This window comes from Theropithecus gelada, chromosome 7a (assembly GCF_003255815.1).
Source record: "Theropithecus gelada isolate Dixy chromosome 7a, Tgel_1.0, whole genome shotgun sequence".
NCBI lineage: Eukaryota > Metazoa > Chordata > Mammalia > Primates > Cercopithecidae > Theropithecus > Theropithecus gelada.
The window spans coordinates 45,082,887-45,108,376 of NC_037674.1; the positions used below are offsets into that span (position 1 = coordinate 45,082,887).

At 39.5% G+C, this 25,490-nt stretch overlaps 1 protein-coding gene and 1 pseudogene across 4 annotated transcripts in view; one reads left to right on the forward strand and one right to left on the reverse strand.

The window, feature by feature from the left end:
• Positions 1-21,962, forward strand: part of KIF23 (kinesin family member 23) — a 34,767-nt gene extending 12,805 nt beyond the window's left edge. The window contains exons 11-24 of one of the 4 annotated variants that reach the window (XM_025389906.1): positions 2,350-2,452; positions 9,005-9,084; positions 9,214-9,333; positions 9,704-9,827; positions 10,136-10,294; positions 11,811-11,968; positions 13,457-13,630; positions 13,861-14,040; positions 14,314-14,625; positions 18,371-18,622; positions 19,584-19,666; positions 19,861-19,939; positions 20,448-20,518; positions 21,331-21,962. In XM_025389906.1, coding sequence (XP_025245691.1) covers positions 2,350-2,452; positions 9,005-9,084; positions 9,214-9,333; positions 9,704-9,827; positions 10,136-10,294; positions 11,811-11,968; positions 13,457-13,630; positions 13,861-14,040; positions 14,314-14,625; positions 18,371-18,622; positions 19,584-19,666; positions 19,861-19,939; positions 20,448-20,518; positions 21,331-21,346 — 1,911 coding nt within the window. In that variant the 3' untranslated portion in view covers positions 21,347-21,962. Of the gene's footprint in view, positions 1-2,349; positions 2,453-9,004; positions 9,085-9,213; positions 9,334-9,703; positions 9,828-10,135; positions 10,295-11,810; positions 11,969-13,456; positions 13,631-13,860; positions 14,041-14,313; positions 14,626-18,370; positions 18,623-19,583; positions 19,667-19,857; positions 19,940-20,447; positions 20,519-21,330 lie in introns of all 4 variants that reach the window. The other 3 variants (XM_025389907.1, XM_025389908.1, XM_025389909.1) reach the window with 3 other exon arrangements.
• LOC112628004 lies at positions 7,988-8,860 on the reverse strand (annotated as a pseudogene).
• Positions 21,963-25,490: the final 3,528 nt, after the last annotated feature.

Genomic DNA, 25,490 nt, shown 5'->3' on the forward strand with positions numbered 1-25,490 from the left:
GAGGTTTTATTGCAATGAAGATTGCTCTAGAATAAATACACAGTTGGTTCTCTGGATCTGTGAGTTCTACATCTATAGATTCAACCAACTGCGGATTGAAAATATTCAAAAATAAAATGCTGCATTTGTGCTGACCATGTACAGACTTTTTTTGGTCATTATTCCTTAAACAATACAGTATAACAAAGTGTTACATAGTGTTTACATTGTATTAGATATTATAAGTACTCTAAGTATGATTTAAAGTATATAGGAGGGCTGGGTGCATGCGTGGCTCATGCCTGTAATCCCAGCACTTTGGGAGGCCAGAAGTTTGAGACAAGCCTGGGCAACAAAACAAGACTCTGTCTTTGCAAAAAAATAAGTAAGTCTAAAAAAAATTTAAAAAATAGAATTTTAAAAAGTGTATGGGAGGATGTACATAGGTTATATGCAAATACTACGCCATTTTGTACACGGGACTTGAGCATCCATGGAATTTGGTATCTGAAATTTAGTATCCATAGGAGACCCTACAGCTAATCCCTTGAGGATACCGAGGGATGACTCTGTATGTAGGTGATGACATTAAAAACTTTTTTTCCCCATTATTATAGTTTTGGGAAGTTGGATATTGAATCTTAGAGCCTGAATTTTGCTGTGAAAAAAGTTTGCAGATCTTTAAAAATCTCTTTGATAGAAGTGATAAAATAAGACTATGATTGTTTTCTCTCTGGTGACTTATTCTGTAAGTGGAAATTCAGTTAATGGTTTTAAAATGTCATTAATTCATTTTTCAGGGTAGGTATAGTTTAGGAAGTGGCCAGTGTTATAAGTTGTTCATCTCTTGGCTGATAGGCCAGTAGGGTCCCCCATATGCAGATCACTATTTACTGCCGGGCCTGCCACACTACAAGGCTTGTGTCAATTAGTAACAGCAGATGAGTCTGAGTATACATAATCTAATAACTGTAATGCATTAAAGTGTAATTTATTCAAACTGTATCATGAAGTTATGGCATTCTGAAGGTTTATAAGTGACAGGAGTGGTATTGAAGACCTCCAGGATTTGAATGCTGATTTCTATTTATTTACTGACTAGCTATAATAAAACCTTATAAGGTTGTGAGAATTAAAGGAGGTAATGCGTGTAAAGTTCTTAGTCCAGTGTTTAGCTTATAGTCAACACTCAATAATTGTTAGCTAGAAAATAGTTATAAGGGCCAGGTGCGGTGGCTCACGCCTGTAATCCCAGCACTTTGGGAGGCCGAGACAGGCAGATCACGAGGTCAGGAGATTGAGACCATCCTAGCCACCATGGTGAAACCCCGTCCCTACTAAAAATACAAAAATTAGCTGAGCATGGTGGCACGTGCCTGTAGTCCCAGCTACTCGGGAGGCTGAGGCAGGAGAATTGTTTGAACCAGGGAGGTGGATGTTGTAGTGAGCCAAGATCACGCCACTACACTCCAGCCTGGGTGACAGAGCGAGACTCTGTCTTAAAAAAAAGAAAAAGAAAAATGATTATAAGTCAGCCTTCCATATATACCTGATTTCCATTGAATCACATCTAATATTATAGCATCAGTTAGGTGCCACTTGGCTTTCACTTCTTTTTATAAGAATTATCTGCTGGGCATGGTGGCTCACCCCCGTAATCCCAAGCACTTTGGGAGGCTGAGGCAGGCAGATCAACTGAGGTTAGGTGTTCGAGACCAGCTTGGTCCACATGGTGAAACCCTGTCTCTACTAAAAATACGAAAAAAATGAGCTGGGCATGGTGGCGCGTGCCTGTAATCCCAGTTACTCGGAAGGCTGAGGCAAGAGAACCGCTTGAACCCAGGAGGGGGAGGTTGCAGTGAGTGTAGATGGCACCACTGCAATCCAGCCTGGAGACACAGCGAGACTCTGTCTCTCCTGCCCCCCCCAAAAAAAATTATTTATAGCATTATGAAATTAGGTTATAAGATTATTAAACATCTGATTATAGAAGAATTTAAGATAATCCTGTTCTAGACTCTTATTCAGCAAATATCTGTGGAGTTCCTACTGAGTGGTAGGCACTGTGCAGCATGCTGGTGATAAGGTAGTAAAAGACAGAGTCCCTGCTCTCAGGGACCTTACTGTTTGATGCAGAAGGAAGACCAGCCAGTTGACAAGTAATCATTAATGTCATGAGTATATTTATCAAACTCTTTTAGCAAACTCTTCGCTAAAATATGAACCCTTTGCCTATCCTGTGCATTTTGTTCTGTGCAAATGTTCATTAAGACTTAGCTTGTTGATATGAATCTATTTAAAGAACATTGTAAACCAGTTATAACCCATTTTAAGTTATTGGCTTTGTGATTGGCTTTGTGATCTTTTTAGGAAAAAGAACAAATCACTATAAGTCAGTTGTCCTTGGTAGATCTTGCTGGAAGTGAAAGAACTAACCGGACCAGAGCAGAAGGAAACAGATTACGTGAAGCTGGTGAGTAAAGCATAGTATTTATTTATTGCTCTAACTTTCAGAAACTTGCAACGCCAGTTTATTATCTGCTTATCAATGGGTGGGGTTTTTTTTTTTTTTTTTTTTTTTTTTGAGACAGAGTCCCGCTCTGTCACCCAGACTGGAGTGCAGTGGCTCAATCTCTGCTTACTGCAAGCTCCACCTCCCGGGTTCATGCCATCCTCCTGCGTCAGCCTCCTGAGTAGCTGGAACTACAGGTGCCCGTCACCATGCCCGGCTAATTTTTTGTATATTTAGTAGAGACGGGGTTTCACCATGTTAGCCAGGATGGTCTCGATCTCTTGACCTCGTGATCCGCCCGCCTCGGCCTCCCAAAGTGCTGGGATTACAGGCATGAGCCACTGTGCCCAGCCCGAGATGGAGTCTTGCTCTGTCGCCCAAGCTGGAGTGTAGTGGCGCGATCTCGGCTCACTGCAAGCTCTGCCTCCCAGGTTCACTCCGTTGTCCTGCCTAAGCCTCTCGAGTGGCTGAGACTACAGGTGCCCGCCACCACGCCTGATTTTTTGTATGATTAGTAGAGACGGGGTTTCACCATGTTAGCCAGGATGGTCTTGATATCCTGACCTCATGATCCACCTGCCTCGGCCTCCCAAAGTGCTGGGATTACAGGCCTGAGCCACCGCACCTGGCCAGTGGGTGGTTCTTTGTTTTTTGTTTTGTTTTTAAATTTTTATTTTATTGAGACGGTCTTACTCTGTTACCCAGGAGGGAATGCAGTGATGTGATCATGGCTCATTGCAGCCTCAAACTCCTGGGCTCAATTGATTCTCCCATTTCAGCCTTCTGAGTAGCTGGGACTACAGGTGTGCACCATCATGCCTGTCTAATTTTTAACAATTTTTTTGTAGAGATGGGTTCTCCTTATGTTGCCCAGGGTGGTCTCAAATTCCTGGGCGCTCTCTCACCTTGGCCACCCCAAAGTCTTGGGATTACAGGAATGAACCACTGTAACCGGCCTCAATGGATGGTTTAAGCATAATTGTCCTCCATTAGATAATTTAGAGGCTAAGTTTATAGTTATACTGGTTTGGTATCAATGTATTACAATACCCTGATTTCTTTAAGAATGAGGAAAGTTGTATTCAATTAGTCTGGGTGCGGTGGCTCACACCTGTAATCCTGGCAATTTGGGAGGCCAAGGCATGTGGATCACTTGAGCCCAGGAGTTCAAGACCAGCTTTGGCAACATGATGAAACCCCATCGCTACAAAAAATACAAAAAATTAGCTGGGTGTGGTGCATCTGTAGTCCCAAGCTACTTGGAGGCTGAGGTGGGAGAACTGCTTGAGCCCTGATCTCACCACTATACTCCAGCCTGGACAACAGAGAAGCTGTCTCAAAAAAAAAAAAAAAAGTCTATTTTTAGTATTGTAGGTCAGTATTGGGTCCTTGAAATGTTATTTCAGTATTTATTAGTGGTAAAAATTGGCTTCTAGAGATGGGAAAATTCTGAACATAAGCCAGTTGAAGGCTTTAAATAGATATCTAGCCAATCTATATATGTGTTTTTTAAAATCTATGCATGTTATGTCTCGTTACCTTTTTGTAGTTTTTTAAAAAATTAATAGAGTTGTACATACTTTTTGGGTATATGTGATATTTTGATAGATGTATACAGTGTGATCAAATCAGTGTAACTGGGTTTTCTGTCACCTTGCATGTTGTGTTTTATGTTAATAACCATGTATTGAGTACCTACTGTGTGCCAGGAATTAAACACAGATACAAAGGACACAGTCCTGCTGGGGAGAGCCCATCCTAGTAGAAAAGATCAGTAGATAAACTAGATTTTTTGAGTAGAGTATGATGGGAGTGCAGGGTAGGGCTGCCTAAACCAATCTGGGAGTGGGAAGGTGACAAATTGAGTAGGAGTGAGCTGTATGAAGAAGGATAGGATTAAAGGCAACATTCCTGTCCCAGGAGGCAGTTGCTTAGTCCTGAGATAATATGGCAGAGTCAAAGTAGCTGAAGTAGAGGATGTAGGTTGGTGAACTGTGAGAACTGAGGCAGGAAAGCAAGGCAAGGTCATGAAGACCCTTGTCTTTCATACCAAGAAGTTTGAATTTTATCTTGAAGGAATAATGTTAGCTGCCAACTATTAAGGGTCTAGTGTGTATTGTAGTATCTAGATACAATAGATAGGTAGGATTGTATCATACCCATTTTACAGATGAGAAAATGGGTTTGGGAAGGTTAAATTTCTCAAGGCTGGAGCCAGGTTGGTTGGACTTTCACAGCTTGTGTCTTTATACTGTGTCATACAGCCTCCCCTTAAAGAAGGATTAGTCTTTTAGAAAGATCATTTTGCCAGTGTAGAGAAATAATTTACCAGGGGCGAGCCTGAATATATGAAAGAGCAGTTAGGAGCCTTTTGCAGCAATTCAGGCAAGCAATTGTGTGACCTGGAGGCAAAGCTCAGACAACACTGAGAGCTACTTAGGAAGTAGGTCCACCTGGATGTGGAGAATAAGGAGGTGTTTGATTGAGGAGAAGCGGTTTTAGGAGCAGGTGTAGGCAGTTAATGAGTTGTGTTTGAAATGTTCAATTTATGCAAGTGAAAGTGCCTTGTAATTGGATGCAGAGGTACATGGATTTGGAAGGAGAGAGATTTGACTTGAGGTTTGTAGGTTTAGGCTTTGCCAATAGAAAAATGATTGAAGCAATTGGGTGAGATTAAAATAATTCATAGCGAATGGAGAGGAACAAGCTGAGAGCAGAAGCTTGAGGAACAACAGGCCCTTGATTATTAGCTTGGGAAGGACAGAGAAGGGTGATAACTAAAAGGGATTTGAGGGATTATGCAACGATGAAAAATACACACACACATTATATATGTATATTAGAAGACAGTAAAGACTTGAGTTTATTCATATGCTGAAGAGATGTTTAAGTCCAGCGGTGAGAAATGGGGCCTTTAGAGCTGCCCCTACCCTGGGCCAAAGGACCCTTACAATTTGTCTGAATCACTTGAATTTAATGAGAGTGGACTGTGTGTGTGCTGTCTGTCATTGTCTACCCAGTGCCGCTTACCTACTAGGTGTTAATAAACATGAAAGTGATGATTATTGGTGGAGCATGATCCCAGAAGTGGCAGGAAAATCTGAATCTAGATTCAAGAAGAAGGATTAACTTTGATGGGACAAGAGTTGGCTTGGGAAGAAAGTTAAAACTTGAAGTTTTGGATGCTTTGGGGAAAAGCTAGAAAGGACTGTTAGTGTAAGTATGGGTAAGGTGCAGGTATGATAAGGGTTAGGGAGTGAGAGCAGAAAAGGATATTGTAGTTGGGGCATATGGCAGAGGCTCCAGGTTCTTAGAGGTGGTACACTTCTGAGGGATAGGGTTTGGCCTGTCAGCTGTAATGGAATAGAGATAAAGATTTACCGGAGTTGGGACATTGGGACCCTGTGACTACAGCATATGAGAATGATTGTTGTTCTCATGGATACCGAAATAAACCAGGGGCTGGCATGTAGGAGGAACATTTCAAGGCGATAGGGAGGAACTAGGAAAATGTTGCTGGCCTCTCCCTCTGTTTACCATACTTGTAGAATGTCAGCCTTTAGAAACCAAATAGCTTTTTTTATTCCAAAAGTCTACAGGGCTGCAGCAGGGGATAAACGGTTAGGTTGCAGGGCTGTATGCCATGGATGTAGGGTGAAGCCTATGGACCTTTCCTGGTATAGTATTTCTGAAGGTATAGCACAGAGAGAATTACAGAGAAAACCAATTGCATTGAAATGTGTTTTAAAAGTATTCTTAAGTTTGTCATACAGAAATTTGTGTGCTTCTTTATTAATACCTTAAAGACACAGCAGCAGGTCTGATTAAATAAATGCAGTGTAATGATGAACATAAATATCTTGATGAGCAACAAACTGTAATGTGCTATAAAAATATCTGTAGTTTGTATTGATACCAATTACAGGTACTACTAATGCTGTGATTTTTGGCCTGCATTCATGATTGAAGGAACTAGTGAATTCCAGTTAGAGTTTGGTAAAAATAAATAATGTAATTTATTTTCCATCTAAGTATGCAGACACCCCATAATGTTCCCCTGGACAACGTCGACCTCAAGTTAAGAACCCCTGACCACTAGGGAAAGCTATCAATGGATTATTTTGTGAGAGATTTGAAGTTGCAGGGAAATCTGTTAATAAGAACATGAGTTCCTGAGAGCACAGTGGAAGAAGAAAGAACATTAGGAGTTTGGGTCAAGGAACATAAATCATGAATCATGGAATATTACAGAGGTACAGATGAGTTCTCTATTTTGGGAGTTGTATCAACGATCCTCTGTATCCTTGGGAGGCCAAGGGTAAAAGCATAATCGAGTTAGCTGACCTCAATCAAAGTTCCATAATCAACTCATTCTCATGGGGTCTAATCAGATGAGAGCTGCATTCGTGAATGCTTGATTAGACTGTTAGACTTGCCTTGGCTCAGAAATCCAAATAAGAGCGGTCAGAAGTAACAAGTATGCCACCTAAGAAATCCTTGCTGAGATGTAGAGGGGACAGAGTTAGCTGATTCCGAAGACATTTGACTGTTAGAAACAGCAGGAGAGCCCCTGTAGATGCAGGGAGAGCTTCAGACTCTTGCATGCTTCCTATGAAAATCTAATACCTGATTATCTGAGCTGGAATGATTTCATCCCAAAACCACACCCCCCAAGCCTCAACCCATCTGTGTGAAAATTGTCTTCTGTGAAACTGGTCCCTGGTGCCAGAAAGGTTGGGGACCTGCTGCTTTAGAGAATATTTTTTATTTATTTATTTATTTATTTTATTATTTTTATTTTTTAGCCACATAAAAGGCAGCACACAGTAATTTCAAAATCATCTCCTGAACTCAGAATCGATGGGTCAGGGTAGACACCCTAAGTACATAGGTGAAATCTTCATTAATTGTTCACTTCTTAAGTACAAATTTAAATTAATAGATTGTGTACAGCAGTGTTTTTCCACATTTCCCTGATAAGAATCATTTGGAGTGCTCTGTAAACACAACTTCACTGGAGATTAATCCCATCAAATTGATTTAGTGGCTCTGGAATAGGCCAGTAATTTGGAAATTTTTATTTTTACAAATGCTTCCTGATGATGACCAAGTCCAAGGAAATTTGGGAAACACTGATCTGGAACATAACTTTCGGTTTTCTCTAAAGTTTTTAAGTCTTGAACTACTGATCATCTTAGAGATAACCCACTGAAAAGTCTTCTCCAATCCAGTTTTATGAAAGAAAACTCTTTAGAACATTTGGTTTGATAAAATTTTTTTCAAAGCACCAGAAGTATTTTACTTTGGCTTTTTAAATTTCTGGCCCATCCGTTCTAGTTCACATTTTCTTGAAGAATCCATCTTCTTTGAGTTGAGCTGTAGCAATCTAATCATTTTTTAAAAATAGTTGGTTTCTTATTAAAGATTTGTGACATTTACTAGCTGTTGCTTGCTTTTGTCTTGCTCCCATCTCCCTGAAACTTCTTAAGAAATGACTCAATATTCTGGCCTTTCCACCTTAAATCTCATACTGACCATGCCGTGTATGCCAGCCTGGATCTCATCGTTTTCTTTAACCGGTCCAACTCCCTTTGGTGTCCCAGTCAAGATAATATTTCCTTCCAAGGTCATGATCTTAGAAACATGGTTGATGATGTAGGAGGATGGAAAAAATCATGGAGGATGTCTCACCCTCCTGTCTTGAGTTCGCCGTTGACTTTGAGTCACAGCCTCAGGTTGGGAGGATCAGGGATCTTCTCCTTGGGCACAAACGTGCTGACCGGGCAGGAGGCCGTAAAGCTCTTAGCCAGAGCCCAGAGCAGCCCCTTCTTCTCACACTCGTCCTGCACGTCCCTGGCAGTCATGTCCAGGCACAGGGCATAGCTACTAATGTAGTCCATAGCTGTGCGGCCATGCTTGCCTATCATCACACCCAACTCCAGCTTGTGTTGCAAGTTGGCGACTGTACGCGGGCATGCGGATGGGCGAGCCCTCAGGTGTATAGGCCATGGACAGTTTCAGGAACAGCATGGGCTCATTCAACACTGCGCTGTCATCTCCCTGGCATGGTCCCCGTAGTTCCTCCCCACGCAGATGATATTCTTCCCCACCCCAAGAATCGGGACAGTGGCCTGGGGGTCGCCATGATTCCTGCCAATTGCCTAGAGAATATATTTTAATATGAGGATATTAAACATCTGTATCAAAGATATTCCTTCAGAGAATTTAGGATTTGGAAGAAACCTTATAGTCATTAACTGTAATGTTGCATTTTGTGGAAAATCCTGTTGATAGAATCCCTGAAGGATGGCTGTTTAACCTTCCCAGAAATACTGCTATTGAAAGAGAGCCTGGACCGTGCATAGACATCTCTTTATATTGAGCCATAAAAATTTGTTATTTATAATTTCTATCTAATAGTTGTTTGAAGTTGAGATTTTATAGGCAAACAGAACACACTCTAGCTACTATATTGTTGTTCTAAAATAGTGTCTATGTATATTTTTCTGTCAGGTAATATTAATCAGTCACTAATGACGCTAAGAACATGTATGGATGTCCTGAGAGAGAACCAAATGTATGGAACTAACAAGGTAAGCAGCAGCCTTCTCTGATCTTTTGTATAGTTTCATTTGTGTGCATTTTTTTGCTCTGATCTTTTGTGTAGTTTCATTTGTGTGCATTTTTTTGTGTAACACATTTGGATTTGAATGTCTTTGTAGATGGTTCCATATCGGGATTCAAAGTTAACCCATCTGTTCAAGAACTACTTTGATGGGGAAGGAAAAGTGCGGATGATCGTGTGTGTGAATCCCAAGGCTGAAGATTATGAAGAAAACTTGGTAATTTTAATGTAGTTGTCCTATAAAGTCTTGAGTTTTTCTCGGGAAAAGTTATTTGGATGAGAAGAATGATATTTTGAATGTTTTATAAATTGATAGAGAACCATTGATTGTAGAAGTAAACTAGGCTTGGTGTGGTGGCTCATGCTTCTAATCTCAACACACTGGGAGGCTGAGGTGGGGTGATCAGTTGGGCCTACCCGGGAGGTTGAAGCTGCAGTGAGTCATGTTCATGCCACTGCACTCCAGCCTGGTGACAGTGAGACTGTGTCTCACATAAATGAAAATAAGCAATCTTTGTTTCATGTAGTCATTTCTGGGACTTGGATATCCTTATTTTTTTTTAAACTCCATTTGTTTTGTGTTTTAGCAAGTCATGAGATTTGCAGAAGTGACTCAAGAAGTTGAAGTAGCAAGACCCGTAGACAAGGCAATATGTGGTTTAACGCCTGGAAGGCGATACAGAAACCAGCCTCGAGGTCCAATTGGAAATGGTATGATTTGGTGTCGTATCATTTGTCCACTCATCGGTCTGTCTCTTTCTCTCTTTTTTCGAAAAAATTATTTCATATAAGAGAAATGTTTACATACCTTCTGAAGAACCAAGCACATAGTAATTTGAACAAAATTTAAATGAGCTTATTTTGCATACTATGATTCTCATTTTTAGGGAAGTAAACTTATATCAGCTCAAGAAATTGCAATGGTTAGTTGGACTGGGGCTGTATTCAGTGTTAAACTTGTTTAAATAAGCTCTTTCTCTCCTATGTAACTTTTTGTAATTTTCTGTAATTCAATACAGAACCATTGGTTACTGACGTGGTTTTGCAGAGTTTTCCACCTTTGCCATCATGTGAAATTTTGGATATCAACGATGAGCAGACACTTCCAAGGCTGATTGAAGCCTTAGAGAAACGACATCACCTACGACAAATGATGATTGATGAGTTTAACAAACAATGTAAGGGCAAAACTATTTGCAATAATTTTATTTAATTAATTTTTTGTTTTGTTTTTTTGAGACACAGTTTCACTCTGTCCCCCAGGCTGGAGTGCAGTGGCACAATCTCAGTTCACTGCAACTTCCGCCTCCCGGGTTCAAGCGATTCTCCTGCCTCAGCCTCCCGAGTAGACTACAGGCACATGCCACCATGCCTGGCTAATTTTTGTACTATTAGTAGAGACGGGGTTTCGCCATGTTGGCCAGGCTGGTCTCAAACTCCTGACCTCAAGTGATCCGCCTGCCTCGGCCTCCCAAAGTGCTGGGATTACAGGCATGAGCTACCACTCCTGGCCAGTTTGCAATAATTGTAACTTCTGAAATTGAATGTATTTTCAATGAATCTGAGTTTATATGGTAGATTGCATCTTTAAGAAAGTTAAAGAAAATTGTGTCTTGGTACCTTTGAAGGACTCAAGGCATTGTTTGATTAGAATGACAAGGGATTTTTCCACAGCTCTTTTTTGTATTCTAAGGAAGTCAAAAAGAAAAAAGTGAGCGTGTGTTCTTTCTTTTGTTTTTTACCAACAGTGGTGGAGACACAAAGAAATATTTTTTAGTTTCCCCTGTCTACATAGTAGGGATTGTAATTGTTTCTACCTTAGGATGTGTTGTAAAGATAAATAAGATAAAGTATGAAGATCCCGTAGAACAGTAAACTCTGGTACATAGTGAACGTATCTCAGTGAATGAATGTATCTACTTTTTTTTTTTTGAGACTGAGTCTCGCTCTGTTGCCCAGGTTAGAGTGCAATGGTGCAATCTTGGCTCACTGCAACCTCCGTCTCCCAGGTTCAAGCAATTCTGCCTCAGCCTTCTGAGCAGCTGGGATTACAGGTGCGCGCCACTGCACCCAACTAATTTTTGTATTTTTAGTAGAGACGAGGTTTCACCATGTTGGTCAGGCTGATCTCAAACTCATGACCTCGTGATCCACCCACCTCAGCCTCCCAAAGTGCTGGGATTACAGACATGAGCCACCACGCCTGGCTCTACTATTTTTATTATCATTATTCATTTGAATCTTTACCAAAAAGTTGTGAGATACAGTGGTATTTAAATTTCCATCCTGAAATGAAATTTGCTCAGAAATATTAATTAACTTGCCTAAGTCATAACTAGTAAGTGATGTACCAGGGATTTCAGCTCAGGTTTAATTAATCCCAAATACAGTGTTATTTCTATTTTGCATTTGTTGTTGTGAAGCAAAGTATCTGTAAGGATTGGGAAGAGAATGCTATAGTGACAATGAAAGACTTGAATATTTTTTTTAGCATTTAACAGAAAGCTTCTGTGACTATCTTGTCAATTTGAGAATTAAGCTCCTGATTTCCCTCTAAACTTGTTTTCTCATTATAGACTGATTCTCACAGAGATTTGCTGAATAACTACATTTTATCTAGTGTCTGCTAACAAGTTGATATCATTGTTTGTTTTAGAACTGGTGTAAAACTTGGCCTGTATGTTTTTGTTTCAGCTAATGCTTTTAAAGCTTTGTTACAAGAATTTGACAATGCTGTTTTAAGTAAAGAAAACCACATGCAAGGGAAACTAAATGAAAAGGAAAAGATGATCTCAGGACAGAAATTGGAAATAGAACGACTGGAAAAGAAAAACAAAACTTTAGAATATAAGGTTTGTTTTGACATTATTATGATAGATGTATGTGCTGGTGTTTTAGCACTGGTCTCTGAGGGAGCTATTGTGCTCCAACGGCCTGTAAATGCTGCTCATTAAGAGTTCTTGGTCGGGTGCGGTAGCTGTAATCCCAACACTTTGGGAGGCTGAGGTGGCCAGATCATCTGAGGTCAGGAGTTCAAGAACGAGACTGGCCAACATGGCGAAACCTCATCTCTACTAAAAAAGTACAAAAATTAGCTGGGTGTGGTGGCGAGCGCCTGTAATCCCAGCTATTCAGGAGGTTGAGGCAGGAGAATCGCTTGAACCCAGGAGGTGGAGATTGTAGTGAGCCAAGCTTGAGCCATTGCACTCCAGCCTGGGCGACAAGAGCCAAGACTCCGTCTCAAGAAAAAAAAAGGTTTCTCAGGCTGAGTGCAGAGGCTCATGCCTATAGTCTCAGCACATTGGGAGGCCAAGGCAGGCAGATCACTCGAGCCCAGGAGTTCCAGACCAGACGGGGCAACATGGCGAAATCCCATATCTACAAAAAAATTAGCCAGGCATGGTGGTGCACACCTGTAGTCCCAGCTACTCAGAAGATTGAGATGGGAGAATAGCTTGAGTCTGGGAGGTTGAGGCTGCAGTGAGCTGGGATTGCACGACTGCACTCCAGCCTAGATGACAGAGCAAGAGCCTGTCTCAAAAAAAAAAGAAGTTCTCAATTGGTTATTTACTAATTCTCATCCCATGCTAAGGAGGAAATGTGAGTGAAATGAAGAATCATATGTTCTTTAATTTTATGAGAGTTTTAACAGTTGAAAAGGATATTCTCTGACCCAAACAAGGGAGCTTTCTAGAGCTTAGCTTTGGTTGTAGCTTGCTTTTTGATTTATTAGAAATATTTCCTTAGTATGCTGTTTTTAATGAGATAAATGATTAAATGAAATGGTATAAAAGTGCCAGCATAGTACCTTGGACATAACAGATACTCAGTAAAGCTTAATTTGATCTGTATTTGGTTTACAAATCAGATTGTAAAAGTATAAACTCAGGATTAATCTCTTACTATGGGGTAGAAGGGAATACCATTTTGTTGAGAAGCATTGCAGCACTATGTAATATATGTTTGTTCTCTCATTTACAGAGGGTCATTTAGAGGTTTGGTGGGGGTACACATTCATAAGAGAAGTCAGTCTCAACCAATATAGTTTTTTTTTAATTCTGAAAATAGCCTAAAAACTAAATTTTAGGCATTCATTTTAGAAGAAAGTAATTTTCACATGAAATTAGTTATAAATGTCTCTGAGTGAGGAACTTGTTTAACGTGTTTTCATTTCTGAGAATGGGGGTGGGAATTCAGATGAAATGTTAGAGAAAAAAGTGCTTTCTCCATGATTTTTCTTTCCACAAATATGCTTGTATAAGCAAATTAAGGAAGATTATTTTATAGTGACATGAAATGTTTATATGCCAAATATTGAACATAGTGGTCTACCTTCCTAGATTGAGATTTTAGAGAAAACAACTACTATCTATGAAGAAGATAAACGCAATTTGCAACAGGAACTTGAAACTCAGAACCAGAAACTTCAGCGACAGTTTTCTGACAAACGCAGATTAGAAGCCAGGTTGCAAGGCATGGTGACAGAAACGACAATGAAGTGGGAGAAAGAATGTGTGAGTGTCATTTGGGTAGTACTTGCCTCAGAGTCGGATGATTTATTTTACATTGTAGTTAGGTTCAATATTTTGAATTATTGTATTTGTGGTAGGGTTTTGGTGATGGTCGTTAACTCTCAGGAAGAATTGGAGAACTGTCATTTTTAGGAAATAAAGTGATTGGCTAATCTGGTATACTCGTTTGCTGTGATTGAATGATAATATACATTGCCATTGATAATCTGTAGGAGCGTAGAGTGGCAGCCAAACAGCTGGAGATGCAGAATAAACTCTGGGTTAAAGATGAAAAACTGAAACAACTGAAGGCTATTGTTACTGAACCTAAAACTGAGAAGCCAGAGAGACCCTCTCGGGAGCGAGATAGAGAAAAAGTTACTCAAAGATCTGTTTCTCCATCACCTGTGCCTGTAAGTTATTTGTAATTGTGTAGTAACTTTGTACTACAGATATTTTGTTCAGATTAGATGACTATTTCTATGAGAATTTTTACATTTTATAATACTTACATTTCTGAAATTTCTCTTTAAAAATATTTTAAAATTTAGAATAAACACAAATTTAGCACAAAAAATTAATTATTTGTAATGTTAAGTCTTCATGTGCTAACATTATAGAAAAGTAATGAATTGTTTCTCTCAGTTTTTCAGTCTTGCTCATTAATTTTTCTCCAATTTTTCTAGCTTTCTAGTAACTATATTGCTCAGATTTCCAACGGCCAGCAACTCATGAGCCAGCCACAGCTACATAGGCGCTCTAACTCTTGCAGCAGCATTTCTGTAGCTTCCTGTATTTCGGAATGGGAGCAGAAAATTCCTACGTACAACACACCTCTCAAAGTCACATCTATTGCAAGGCGTAGGCAGCAGGAGCCAGGACAAAGCAAAACTTGTATCGTGTCAGACAGAAGGCGAGGGATGTACTGGACTGAAGGCAGGGAGGTGGTTCCTACATTCAGAAATGAGATAGAAATAGAAGAGGATCATTGCTGCAGGGTTAGTGCCAGTATTATTTTAACGCATTGTAGCAATAGATTTTATCTTCTTTGTTTTTTGTAACTTGTGTCTGAAAGTTTATTGGAAAAATGGTTGGGCTATAGTATAAAAAAGGTCTGATTTCTCAGTTAATTTGAAAGATTGACTCACTGAAATTGAGGCCTGGCTCTTCATCTGAAAAAGCCTAAACACATCTGGCAGCAGAAGTGTGTTCAGTGAATACAGGTCAATTTGGTGCATGCCAGAGTAGTGTGAGCTTTTCAGTTGCATAAGCTAATAAGCTTTGCACAAAATTGGTGACTGTGTTTTAAAGCATACTTTCCATATTTTTCTTTTGGTTCCCCTTCCCCAAATTAGATTTTTTGTACCTCCTTTCGAGCCCTAGTTTTAAAAATTGTTTTCCCAAATTTTTATTTTGAAAAATTTCAGACCCAAAGCAAAGTAGAAAGAATAGTATGGTAATGTCTTTCCCTCCTTGCCTAAGTTTACCAGTTGTTACTTGATGTAGATACATAAACTTTATTTCCCTAAGCCTTGTAAAAGGAAATCACAGACTTAGAGACACTTAATCTCTAAGAATAAGGACATTGTACTACCTAGCCACAATCTTTATCACATCCAAGAAAATCAACATTAATTAAATAATTATCCTCTATTGGGACATTATGCATTTGTCCCAAAATTGGCTTTTCTTTTTTAAGACAGGGTCTCACTCTGTCACCCAGGATGGAGTGCAGTGGCATGATTATGGCTCACTGCAGCCTCAGTCTTCCTGAGCTGAAGTCATCCTCTCACCTCAGCCTCCCTAGTAGCTGAGACTACAGGCATGCCACCACGCTGATTTTTTATTTTCAGTAGAGACAAGGTCTCACCATGTTGCCCAGGCTGGTGTTGAACTCTTGAACTCCAGCAATCCTCCTGCCTTGGCCTCCAAAGGTGCTGAGATTACAGGCAAGCCACTGCACCCAGCCAGCTTTTTTGTCAATCCATGATATGAAAGTGTATGCATTGCATATCATGATTATGTCTTTTATCTCTTTTAATATAAAATAGTCTCACCCTGTTCCCCTACTTTTTTTATTTTTATGACATTGACTATTTTCACTGAAGAGTCTAGGCCAATTATTTTAAAACTACTGATTTCCATGCCCAATAAATTGCTTTTAATCGAGGCATTTATCTCAATTAACAAGGACTTTGTCTCACATTCAAGGGTATTTAAATAAATTCACTTTCATATTTCTCTTCTTAAAGATTAAGGTAAAGTTTCTTTTGAATCTGAATAAATGGACCAAGTTAATGTTTGTGGATTTTATATTTAGTAAAATCTTAACAAAGCTCTTTTAGAATTTTTCTTCTAAATCTTACAGTAAACATTTACTTTAGATTTTCTTATATAAGTCAGGGTATAGATGAATGTTCATTTAGGTGGCCCAAATTCCTGATTATTAAGGGATGGTGATGAATCCCAAGTTATTTACCAGGGAAACCGATGATTCTAAGGTCTGTTAAGTTCTTTACTTTGCAGATTTTTCCTTAAACATTTTTAGACAGCAAATTAGGTAAATGGTCATTCTGACCAACTCTAGTAAGTCATTTTATGACAGTTTATAGGCTGAAAACTATTCAAGCCTTGCTTATGCCTTGCAAACAGTAATGAGATATCTAATTTGGCTATGAGATATTTAAGGGAATTTACTAGAGATTCTTATGTGAAATCAAACTATTTAGAAGTGCAGCAGAAAAGTTACTATAAGGTTAGTATCTGTGCATCTAAGTTTGTTGGTCAAAAATTATGTCAAGTGGACTAAATTTATACTTGAGTGAGGAAAAAAATTTAAATATTTATTTCATAAATGCTAGTAGATTGTATGAATTATCATCTTTCCGAAGCTTGTTTCATCATATGTTTACTGTTAAATGTTTGAAGAAAACCCTCGCTTTTGCTAAATGGTAGATGATAAGGACCAGACTTTCGTGTTCAACATTAAATAAATCATTGTCAGAATGAAATGTTTCCTGTTTGTCTTGAGGCTCAGCATCTTTAATGGCAAACTGTATTGCCCATGTCTTGGAGCTGTCACTAGTGCTGCATTTGTACGACTATATAGGGAAAATGATTCAGTTCCTCAGATGTGCATTTTGAAATTGAGGTCTTCATACTTGACTAGCTTTGACGGATTTGGCCTGTGATAGACTTTTTCCATTTGCTTTCAGTTTTGTTTTTTGGGGTATTTTTGTTGTTGTTGTTTGTTTGTTTGTTTGTTTTTTGAGATGAGGTCTTCATCTGTTGCCCAGGTTGGAGTGCAGTGGCATCATCTAGGCTCACGGCAGCCTTGACCTTCCAGGCTCAAGTAATCGTTCTACCTCAGCCTCCTGAGCAGCTGGGACCACAGACATGTGCTATCACACCTGGCTAATTTTTAAAATTTTTGTGGAAATTTACACAAAATTTAAATTTTTTGTAGAAATTTGTAGAAATCACCCGAGACCAAAAGACGCCCGAGAAATTCTTCTTACGTTGCCTAGGCTGGTCTTGGGTGATCCTTCTCCTACCTCAGCTTCACAAATGTTAGAATTACAGGTGTGTGCCACTGCACCCAGCCCCGTTTTCAGTTTTACAAACAGGAGATGTTCATAAAACACCAGAGATAATTCATTGCTTCAAACTATAACTATGGCATATATGTGAAATATTATTTTCTTAGGCTGAATGTGCTTAACTTAACTTTGCCAGATTTACATGACATTTGACCGGAAGCAACTTGTTTGTTTTTGAGGCAGGGTCTCATTCTGTTGCCCAGGCTGGAGTGCAATGGTGCGATCTTGGCTCACTGCAATTTCCACCTCCTGGGCTCAAGTGATCCACCCACCTCAGCCTCCTGAGTAGCTGGGACTACAGGCACGTGTCACCAAGCCCAGCTAATTTTTTTGTGTATTTTTTTGTAGAGTCTGGGTTTCACCATGTTGCCTAGGCTGGACTTGAACTTCTGAGTTCAATTGATTCCTCCACCTCGGCCTTCCAAAGTGCTGAGATTACAGGCATGTGCCACCATGCCTGGCCTGGCAACTAGTTTTTTATTGTATGATAAGAGACTGATTTGACGCTGTATTATTTATTTGTTTCTTGGAACCTGTATGAAATGTTTGGGGGAAAAATTAGTTGGTATATTGTAGCCATTATTGTATTTGAACTTTTCATGAAGTTCTGTTTTGAGGTTTTAAAATCTTAACTGAAAGCACTCAGAAGTATTTCACATTTCTTTAATCATTTTATTCATATGGTTCTTATTATACCTTATGTTCTTTGGATTGTTTTCTGTTTTGTTTAGAAACCTAGAAAATGTATAGGGCTTTCATTGATCTTATTGAAGATTTTAACAGAGTTGTGGACGTAATAGATTACCTCTCAATAGCAGGGATAAATAATGGTTTTTGATCAAAAATATGAAATGAGTTGTTTGTCCTGAATGACCCCCAAGCAGGAAAGACTTGCAGCATTACCAGAATTTTTTCTTTTATCCTTTGTTGAAAGGGAAACTCCCAGGTAGAATGTGTAACATACAAGTTGGCATTAAAGATGTTTGTTGGTTTTGTGTTTAAATGCAAAGATGTTTAAATTACTTGAATAAAATATTTAGCTTTGGAAAGGTTTGCTATGATACTGTCATCAACTAATGTAACCGAACCTGCTGCACTTCTAATAATACCCTTTAATTAATTATGGGTTATGCTTGTTTCTCAGTTCCTCTTTCAACCTGATCAGAACGCACCACCAATTCGTCTCCGACACAGACGATCACGCTCTGCAGGAGACAGATGGGTAGATCATAAGCCCGCCTCTAACATGCAAACTGAAACAGTCATGCAGCCACATGTCCCTCATGCCATCACAGTATCTGTTGCAAATGAAAAGGCACTAGCTAAGTGTGAGAAGTACATGCTGACCCACCAGGAACTAGCCTCCGATGGGGAGATTGAAACTAAACTAATTAAGGTAAACTAATTTTCACGGGAGAAAAAAATATATTAAAAAATTCAACAAAAGTCCATTTGTCCTGCTACTCCTTTAGTGGCACACAGGCAGTGTCAACTGGAACATCAATGAGTATTTGATATAACCTTTTTGTTAGCAGAAAATTAGTCACTGCTTAGGTTTTAAGTCTGCCAAAGTGGGACTAAGTATGCTTTAAATAGGTGTAGATTCTTCAGTTTCTTAGAATTCTAGATCCATGATGTACTTTAATTTTTAATGACTATATTTAGTTTTAACCACGACTTAAAAAGTAAATCTAAGCAAAGAACTCCCATTGCTCTCTGTCAGTTCAAGATAAAAAAACAAAAACAAAATAAAACAAAATCTATGTTAAAATTTGACCCATCAAAATTACTCAGTATTGAGCTGCCTAAAGCTGTTTTCCAGAAAGAAGAGACTTGCTTGCCTATAGAAGAATTCTCCTTTGATCATAGAGTCAGTGAATAATCAGGAAAGTAAAAGATAATACCAAAAAAAAAAGCTTTTTATTTCAAGTTCAATTTAGAGTTTTTGTTCTTATAATTAGCTACAAATGAGACTATACTGTCATTTGAATATGGGCAACAGGGGGCACTCAGAGAAGAAAGTGCCATGTCTTAGAGCATGTAGAAATTTCCAGCAAATTTCTTGATCCTTAGTGCAGTTTAGTTTTTAAATTACAGGTAGAGCAAAAGAAATATTTTTTTCTGCAATTATGAATGTTACTGATTACATTGTATTGGACTTCTTTTGTTTGTGAGAGATACGTACTCAAATTTCTAAATTATTTTGATAGTACAGACTCAGCAAGTACCAAGTACCATCTGATTTTGTGGATGGGAATTTCTATAAAATAGAATCATGGGAACAATTTGAAATATATATGTGTGTTTTTCATTTGGGTGTATCAATGTGTAACAGTGACCTTTTCTTTTGGCTTTAGGGTGATATTTATAAAACAAGGGGTGGTGGACAATCTGTTCAGTTTACTGATATTGAGACTTTAAAGCAAGAATCACCAAATGGGTAAGTAACCATCAAAAATCTCTGTATAAAAGTTGGTCATTTTCTTAGCTGCTTATTTCTGAGGAACAGAACAGCCTGTGAAATGTATCATTAATTCTCCAAAGGGATGTAGATAGTATTTCCCTACCTCTAATATTTTTCCTCTTCTTAGATGCAAAAATAATTGTTGCATCATGTTTCCCCTTTTTCAGTAGTCGAAAACGAAGATCTTCCACAGTAGCACCTGCCCAACCAGATGGTGCAGAGTCTGAATGGACCGATGTAGAAACAAGGGTAGGGGAAAAATTAAATATTTCTCTGCTTACTAAAATTAGGTTTGTCACGTTTTAAACTCCACAGCTCTAGATTTTTATGCTCTTTGAAAATGCTGAGGTATAATCTCACATTGCCAGTGCACCATGTAGGCCTATTCCTAGAATAACAAGAATCCACTTCATCAGGAACCCCCTTGCAACTGTTACTCCTGAGGAGAAGCTCTTGGAAAGAACATGGGAAGGTAGGGGTCAGGAGGCTAAGCTATGGCCTTAGCCACCAACTCTCTTCACGAACTTATCTAAAATGAGATGAGTTACCTAGATGACCTCTAAAGACCCTTCTGACTCACAACATTTGTGGCCTGTGCCAGAAATAAATTACAAGTGACTGATGTTTTAACATAAGAGTCTTTGCTGAACTAGAAAGCAATATTGCATTTCACTTAGGTGTAGAGCCCACTAAATAACTGTATTTTATAGACTATTGAGAGGAGCTGATCTTTTTCCTCTTGTCATTTTCCTCTCAGTGTTCCGTGGCTGTGGAGATGAAAGCAGGATCCCAACTGGGACCTGGATATCAGCATCACGCACAACCCAAGTGAGCACTGACTGTAACTGGGGTCTTGCTGTGTGCTTTTTTCCTCCTTTGGTCTTTACGTTATTCTACCATCTATCCACTTGTTGTTCAGAACAAATATATGGTTTTGGTTTTCCCCTTGGACGATCTGGGCCCCCACAGGAAGACTGCAGTAGGCAGCTGGAATACTGAGAGCCTCAGAAGGCTGGATAAGAGCAATCAGAGCTGCAAGGCAGGTGGTGGGGGAAGATTGGTGGCTCTTGTTCATATTCTGCCAATGCTCATAAAGCTTTCTGAGGCTGAACTGAGAGTACCTCTAAGGAGGGAAGGCTAAAGGCTTAAGTTGGGGACTAGACAGCTTTGTGTAAATCATTGTTTTCTGACTTGCTTCTTGGTCTTGGTGTAGCAATAAGTGTTCACTAAAATAAATAACACTGAATGGAAGAATTTATAGTAGGGAAGGAATTGTACATTTTCCTCTTCTGTTAAACTCATACTCAGGAGTCTGACCCAGTCTTTTTCCATGTTTTAATAAAATCCCCTCTTTACAAATACATGCATTCATATATAAAATGTTATAAACGTATATATACATATATACGTAGATATAACATTTTAAACATTTACATTCCTTAACGAGCAATTTAGAAGATTGTTGCAGCAGGATAAAGATGGAAATCCTGTTTTCTAAATTTAATACTAAGATAAGCATGTTTTATAAAAGTTGTTTGCTTTCTCAGAGGGACTTCTCAAAGACCTTCTAAAGATTGATTTGCTATGAATGTGTTACTAATTGCAAAGTTCAACTCTAAGTGCTGGTTGTTGTGTTTTAGGCGCAAAAAGCCATGAACTGACAGTCCCAGTATTGAAAGAACATTTTCATTTGTGTGGATGATTTCTCGAAAGCCATGCCAGAAGCAGTCTTCCAGGTCATCTTGTAGAACTCCAACTTTGTTGAAAATCACGGACCTCAGCTACATCATACACTGACCTAGAGCAAAGCTTTCCCTATGGTTCCAAAGACAACTAGTATTCAACAAACCTTGTATAGTATATGTTTTGCCATATTTAATATTAATAGCAGAGGAAGACTCCTTTTTTCATTGCTGTATGAATTTTTTATAATGCTTTGTTAAAATATATTTCATGTATACTTATAAACTAATTCACACAAGTGTTTGTCTTAGATGATTAAGGAAGAATATATCTAGATCATGCCTGATTTTTTTATTGTGACTTTTCCAGCCCTGGTCTGAATTTCTTAAGGTTTTATAAACAAATGCTGCTATTTATTAGCTGCAAGAATGCACTTTAGAACTATTTGACAATTCAAACTTTCAAAATAAAGATGTAAATGACTGGCCAATAATAACCATTTTAGGAAGGTGTTTTGAATTTTGTATGTATATATTCACTTTCTGACATTTAGATATGCCAAAAGGATTAAAATCAAAAGCACTAAGAATTACGTAGTTGTGTGATGGCCGTTCATTCAGCACGTCCTCCCAGCATCTGGCACAGTGGCCTGCATTCACCTGGCACTCATTGTTTGTGGGACAAATTGAAAGATAGCACTAAAAAATACAAGATAATATGTTAAATGGACAATGCCTTTTTTATGTGACAACCATAATTATCTACATATTAAGTATGACTTCTAGACATTTAAACAAAAAACATTGGCGACAACATAAATTAGAAAAAATACTGTCGAAACTATGGTGAAATATCCCATTGCATGGGTGAACACACATTTTACTTGAATTTAATTTGGATTTGAGGCTGATTTTTTTTTTTTTTTTGAGGTGGAGTTTCGCTCTTGTTGCCCAGGCTGGAGTGCAATGGCACGATCTTGGCTCACCGCAACCTCTGCCTCCCGGGTCCAGGCAATTCTTCTGCCTTTTGTATTAGTAGATTATTCTGCTAATTCTGTATTTTTAGTAGAGACAGGGTTTCTTCATGTTGGTCAGACTGGTCTCGAACTCCCAATCTCAGCCGCCTGCCTCAGCCTCCCAAAGTGCTGGGATTACAGATTTGAGTCACCGTGCCCGACCACTTTTTTTTTTTTTTTTTTAACTAAAATGATAGTTTAATATTTTGTTATTCATAATAAAAGTGTGGTATTAGTCCTTGCCAAAAGCTGATTCAAAAGTTAAGGGAGAAGATAAAATGCACTAGTCACTCACAGTATAGTAGTAAACAATGTCATATATGTGTTTGTGTGTGTGTTGAGTTTTTTTTGGTGGGGAGGGGATGGATTTTTGCTTTTAGTGCCCAGGCTGGAGTGCAATGGCGTGATTTCAGCCACCACAACCTCTGCGTCCCAGGTTCAAGCAATTCTCCTGCCTCAGCCTCCCCAGTAGCTGGGATTACAGGCATCTGCCACCAGGCCCAGTTAATTTTGTATTTTTAGTAGAGACAGGGTTTCTCCATGTTGGTCAGGCTGGTCTCAAACTCCCAACCTCAGGTGATCAGCCCTTCTCAGCTTCCCAAACTGCTGGGATTACAGGCGTGAGCCAACACACCTGGCCTATATGTGTGTTTTTAGAATGCTTCAGAACACTAAACGTTAAATTGCTATTGTAGTAGATACAGAATTTATTTCTTGATTTTCTTGTTTTTAAATTTTTTTTTAGAAACAGGGTCTTGCTCTGTTGCACAGGCTGAAATGCAGGAGTGCAATCATGACTCACTATAACCTGAAACTCCTGGACTCAAGTGATCCTTCTGCCTCAGCCCCCCAAGTAGTTGGGACCACAGGTGCTCAGCACCATGCCCAGCTAATTAAAAAAATTTTTATTTTTGTAGAGATGGGGTCTTGCTATGTTGTCCAGGCTGGCTTTTTTCTTACTTTTTTGAGATGGGATCTCATTCTGTCACCCAGAAGGGAGTGCAATGACATGATCACAGCTCACTGTAGTCTCAGCCTCCCAGGCTCAAGCAATCCTCTCAGCCTCTTGAGTAGCTGCAACTACAGGCAAATGCCGGCACATCTGGCTAATTTTTTATTTTTGTAGAGATGGGGCCTTGCTCTGTGGCCTTGTCTAGTCTCAAACTCCTGACCTCAAGCAATCCTCCCAACCTGGCCTCCCAAAGTGCTAGGATTACAGGCATGAGCCACTGTACCCAGCCTGCTTTTTAAATTATTATTTAACAGAGACAGCCTGGGCATGGTGGCTCACACCTGTAATCCCAGCACTACAGGATGGCTTGAGCTCAGTTCGAGACCAGCCTGAGCAACATGCTGAAATCCCATCCCTACAATTTAAAAATTAGCCATGCATGGCGGCACATACCTGTAGTCCCACCTACAGGGGAGGCTGAGGTGGGAGGATTGCCTGAGCCTGGGAGGCAGAGGTTGCAGTGAGCTGTGATGGCGCCACTGTGCTCCAGCCTGGGCAATGGAATGAGACCCTATCTCAAAAACAAAAAACAAAAAACACAAAGTAATAGGGACTGGGTCTCACTATGTTGCCCCAGGCTGGTCTTGAACTCCTGGGCTCAAGCAATCCTCCTGCCTTGGCCTCCCCAAAGTACTTGAATTGCAGGCATGAGCCACCATGCCCTGTCCCAACCCACTTAAAAAAAAAAAAAAAAAAAATTTAGCCAGACGCAGTGGTTCACGCCTGTAATCCCAGCACTTTGGGAAGCCAAGGTGGGCGAATCACCTGAGGTTAGGAGTTTGAGACCAGCCTGGCCAACATGGTGAAACCCCATTTCTATTAAAGATACAAAAAATTAGCCAGGCGTGGTGGCACGCGACTGTAATCCAAGCTACTCTGGAGGCTGTGGCAGGAGAATAGCTTGAACCTGGGAGGCAGAGGTTGCAGTGAGCCGAGATCGCGCCATTGCACTCCAGCCTGGGGAACGAGCAAAACTCCGTCTCAGGAAAAAAAAAAAATTTAAATGGCTTATTGCATAGTATTTTCAAAATATTAATGGGAAATTTTTACTATGATAGGAGAATATGGGGCAGTGGAATTTGTCTGAAGTAACTGTTGAATGCACTAAGTCCTTCAACAACACAAAAGGAAATGCATGAGTACTGACATTTTGCTTAGCTACTTCTCTTTAATAGCTGTGGTTAGTGCTTACTGTTTGATACCCTGTAAAAGTGCGTATACGTGGAGAAAACGACTATTTCCTCAGTGACCACAAAGTGCCACTTGCCAACCAGATCTGTTTTTTTTTGTTTGTTTGAGACGGAGTTTTGCTCTTGCTGCCCAAGCTGGAGTGCAATGGCATGATCTCGGCTCACTGCAACCTTCGCCTCCCGGGTTCACGCGATTCTCCTGCCTCAGCCTCCCTAGTAGCTGGGATTACAGGCACCCGCCACCACGCCCAGCTATTTTTTTGTATTTTAAGTAGAGACGAGGTTTCACTATGTTGGCCAGGCTGGTCTCGAACTCCTGACCTCAGGCGATCCACCCGCCTCAGCCTCCCAAACTGCTGGAATTGCAGGCATGAGCCACCGCGCCCGGCAGATCAGTTTTTTAAGTACACTGCTGGAGGTACACAGTATTTTGGACTGACTCATTGTAGCTTTGGAAATGTTTGGATTTTTAAATAGCTTTAAGCTTTCTTGACCAAAATTCCACTATAATGGCTTCTTAGATTTGGATGAAAACTCAGTAGCTTTATTTTTAAAAAGTTTGATAGCTTTATAAAAACTTTTTTAAAAAATTCGGGATATGAAAATATTTGTTTGTAGTTAAGATTGACCCAAATAGGACTCTAGATTGGTGGATTCCAACAGAAATGTTTCATCAGAGATGATTATTAAATAATGGGATGGACTAAATAAAGAAGGTTCCCGAAAAAAAAAATCTTGAACTAACCTTCCAGTAAAACTAAGCAAATTCCACGAGCAATGTAAAGGTGACCATTTTTGAAGGTAGGAATTTAAATTGGGTTCAGATAACAAATAACAGGTTGTATACAATTTACCCATAATCCCCCTTCCCCGAAGCACTAGGCGGTGAAGTTAGGCTTC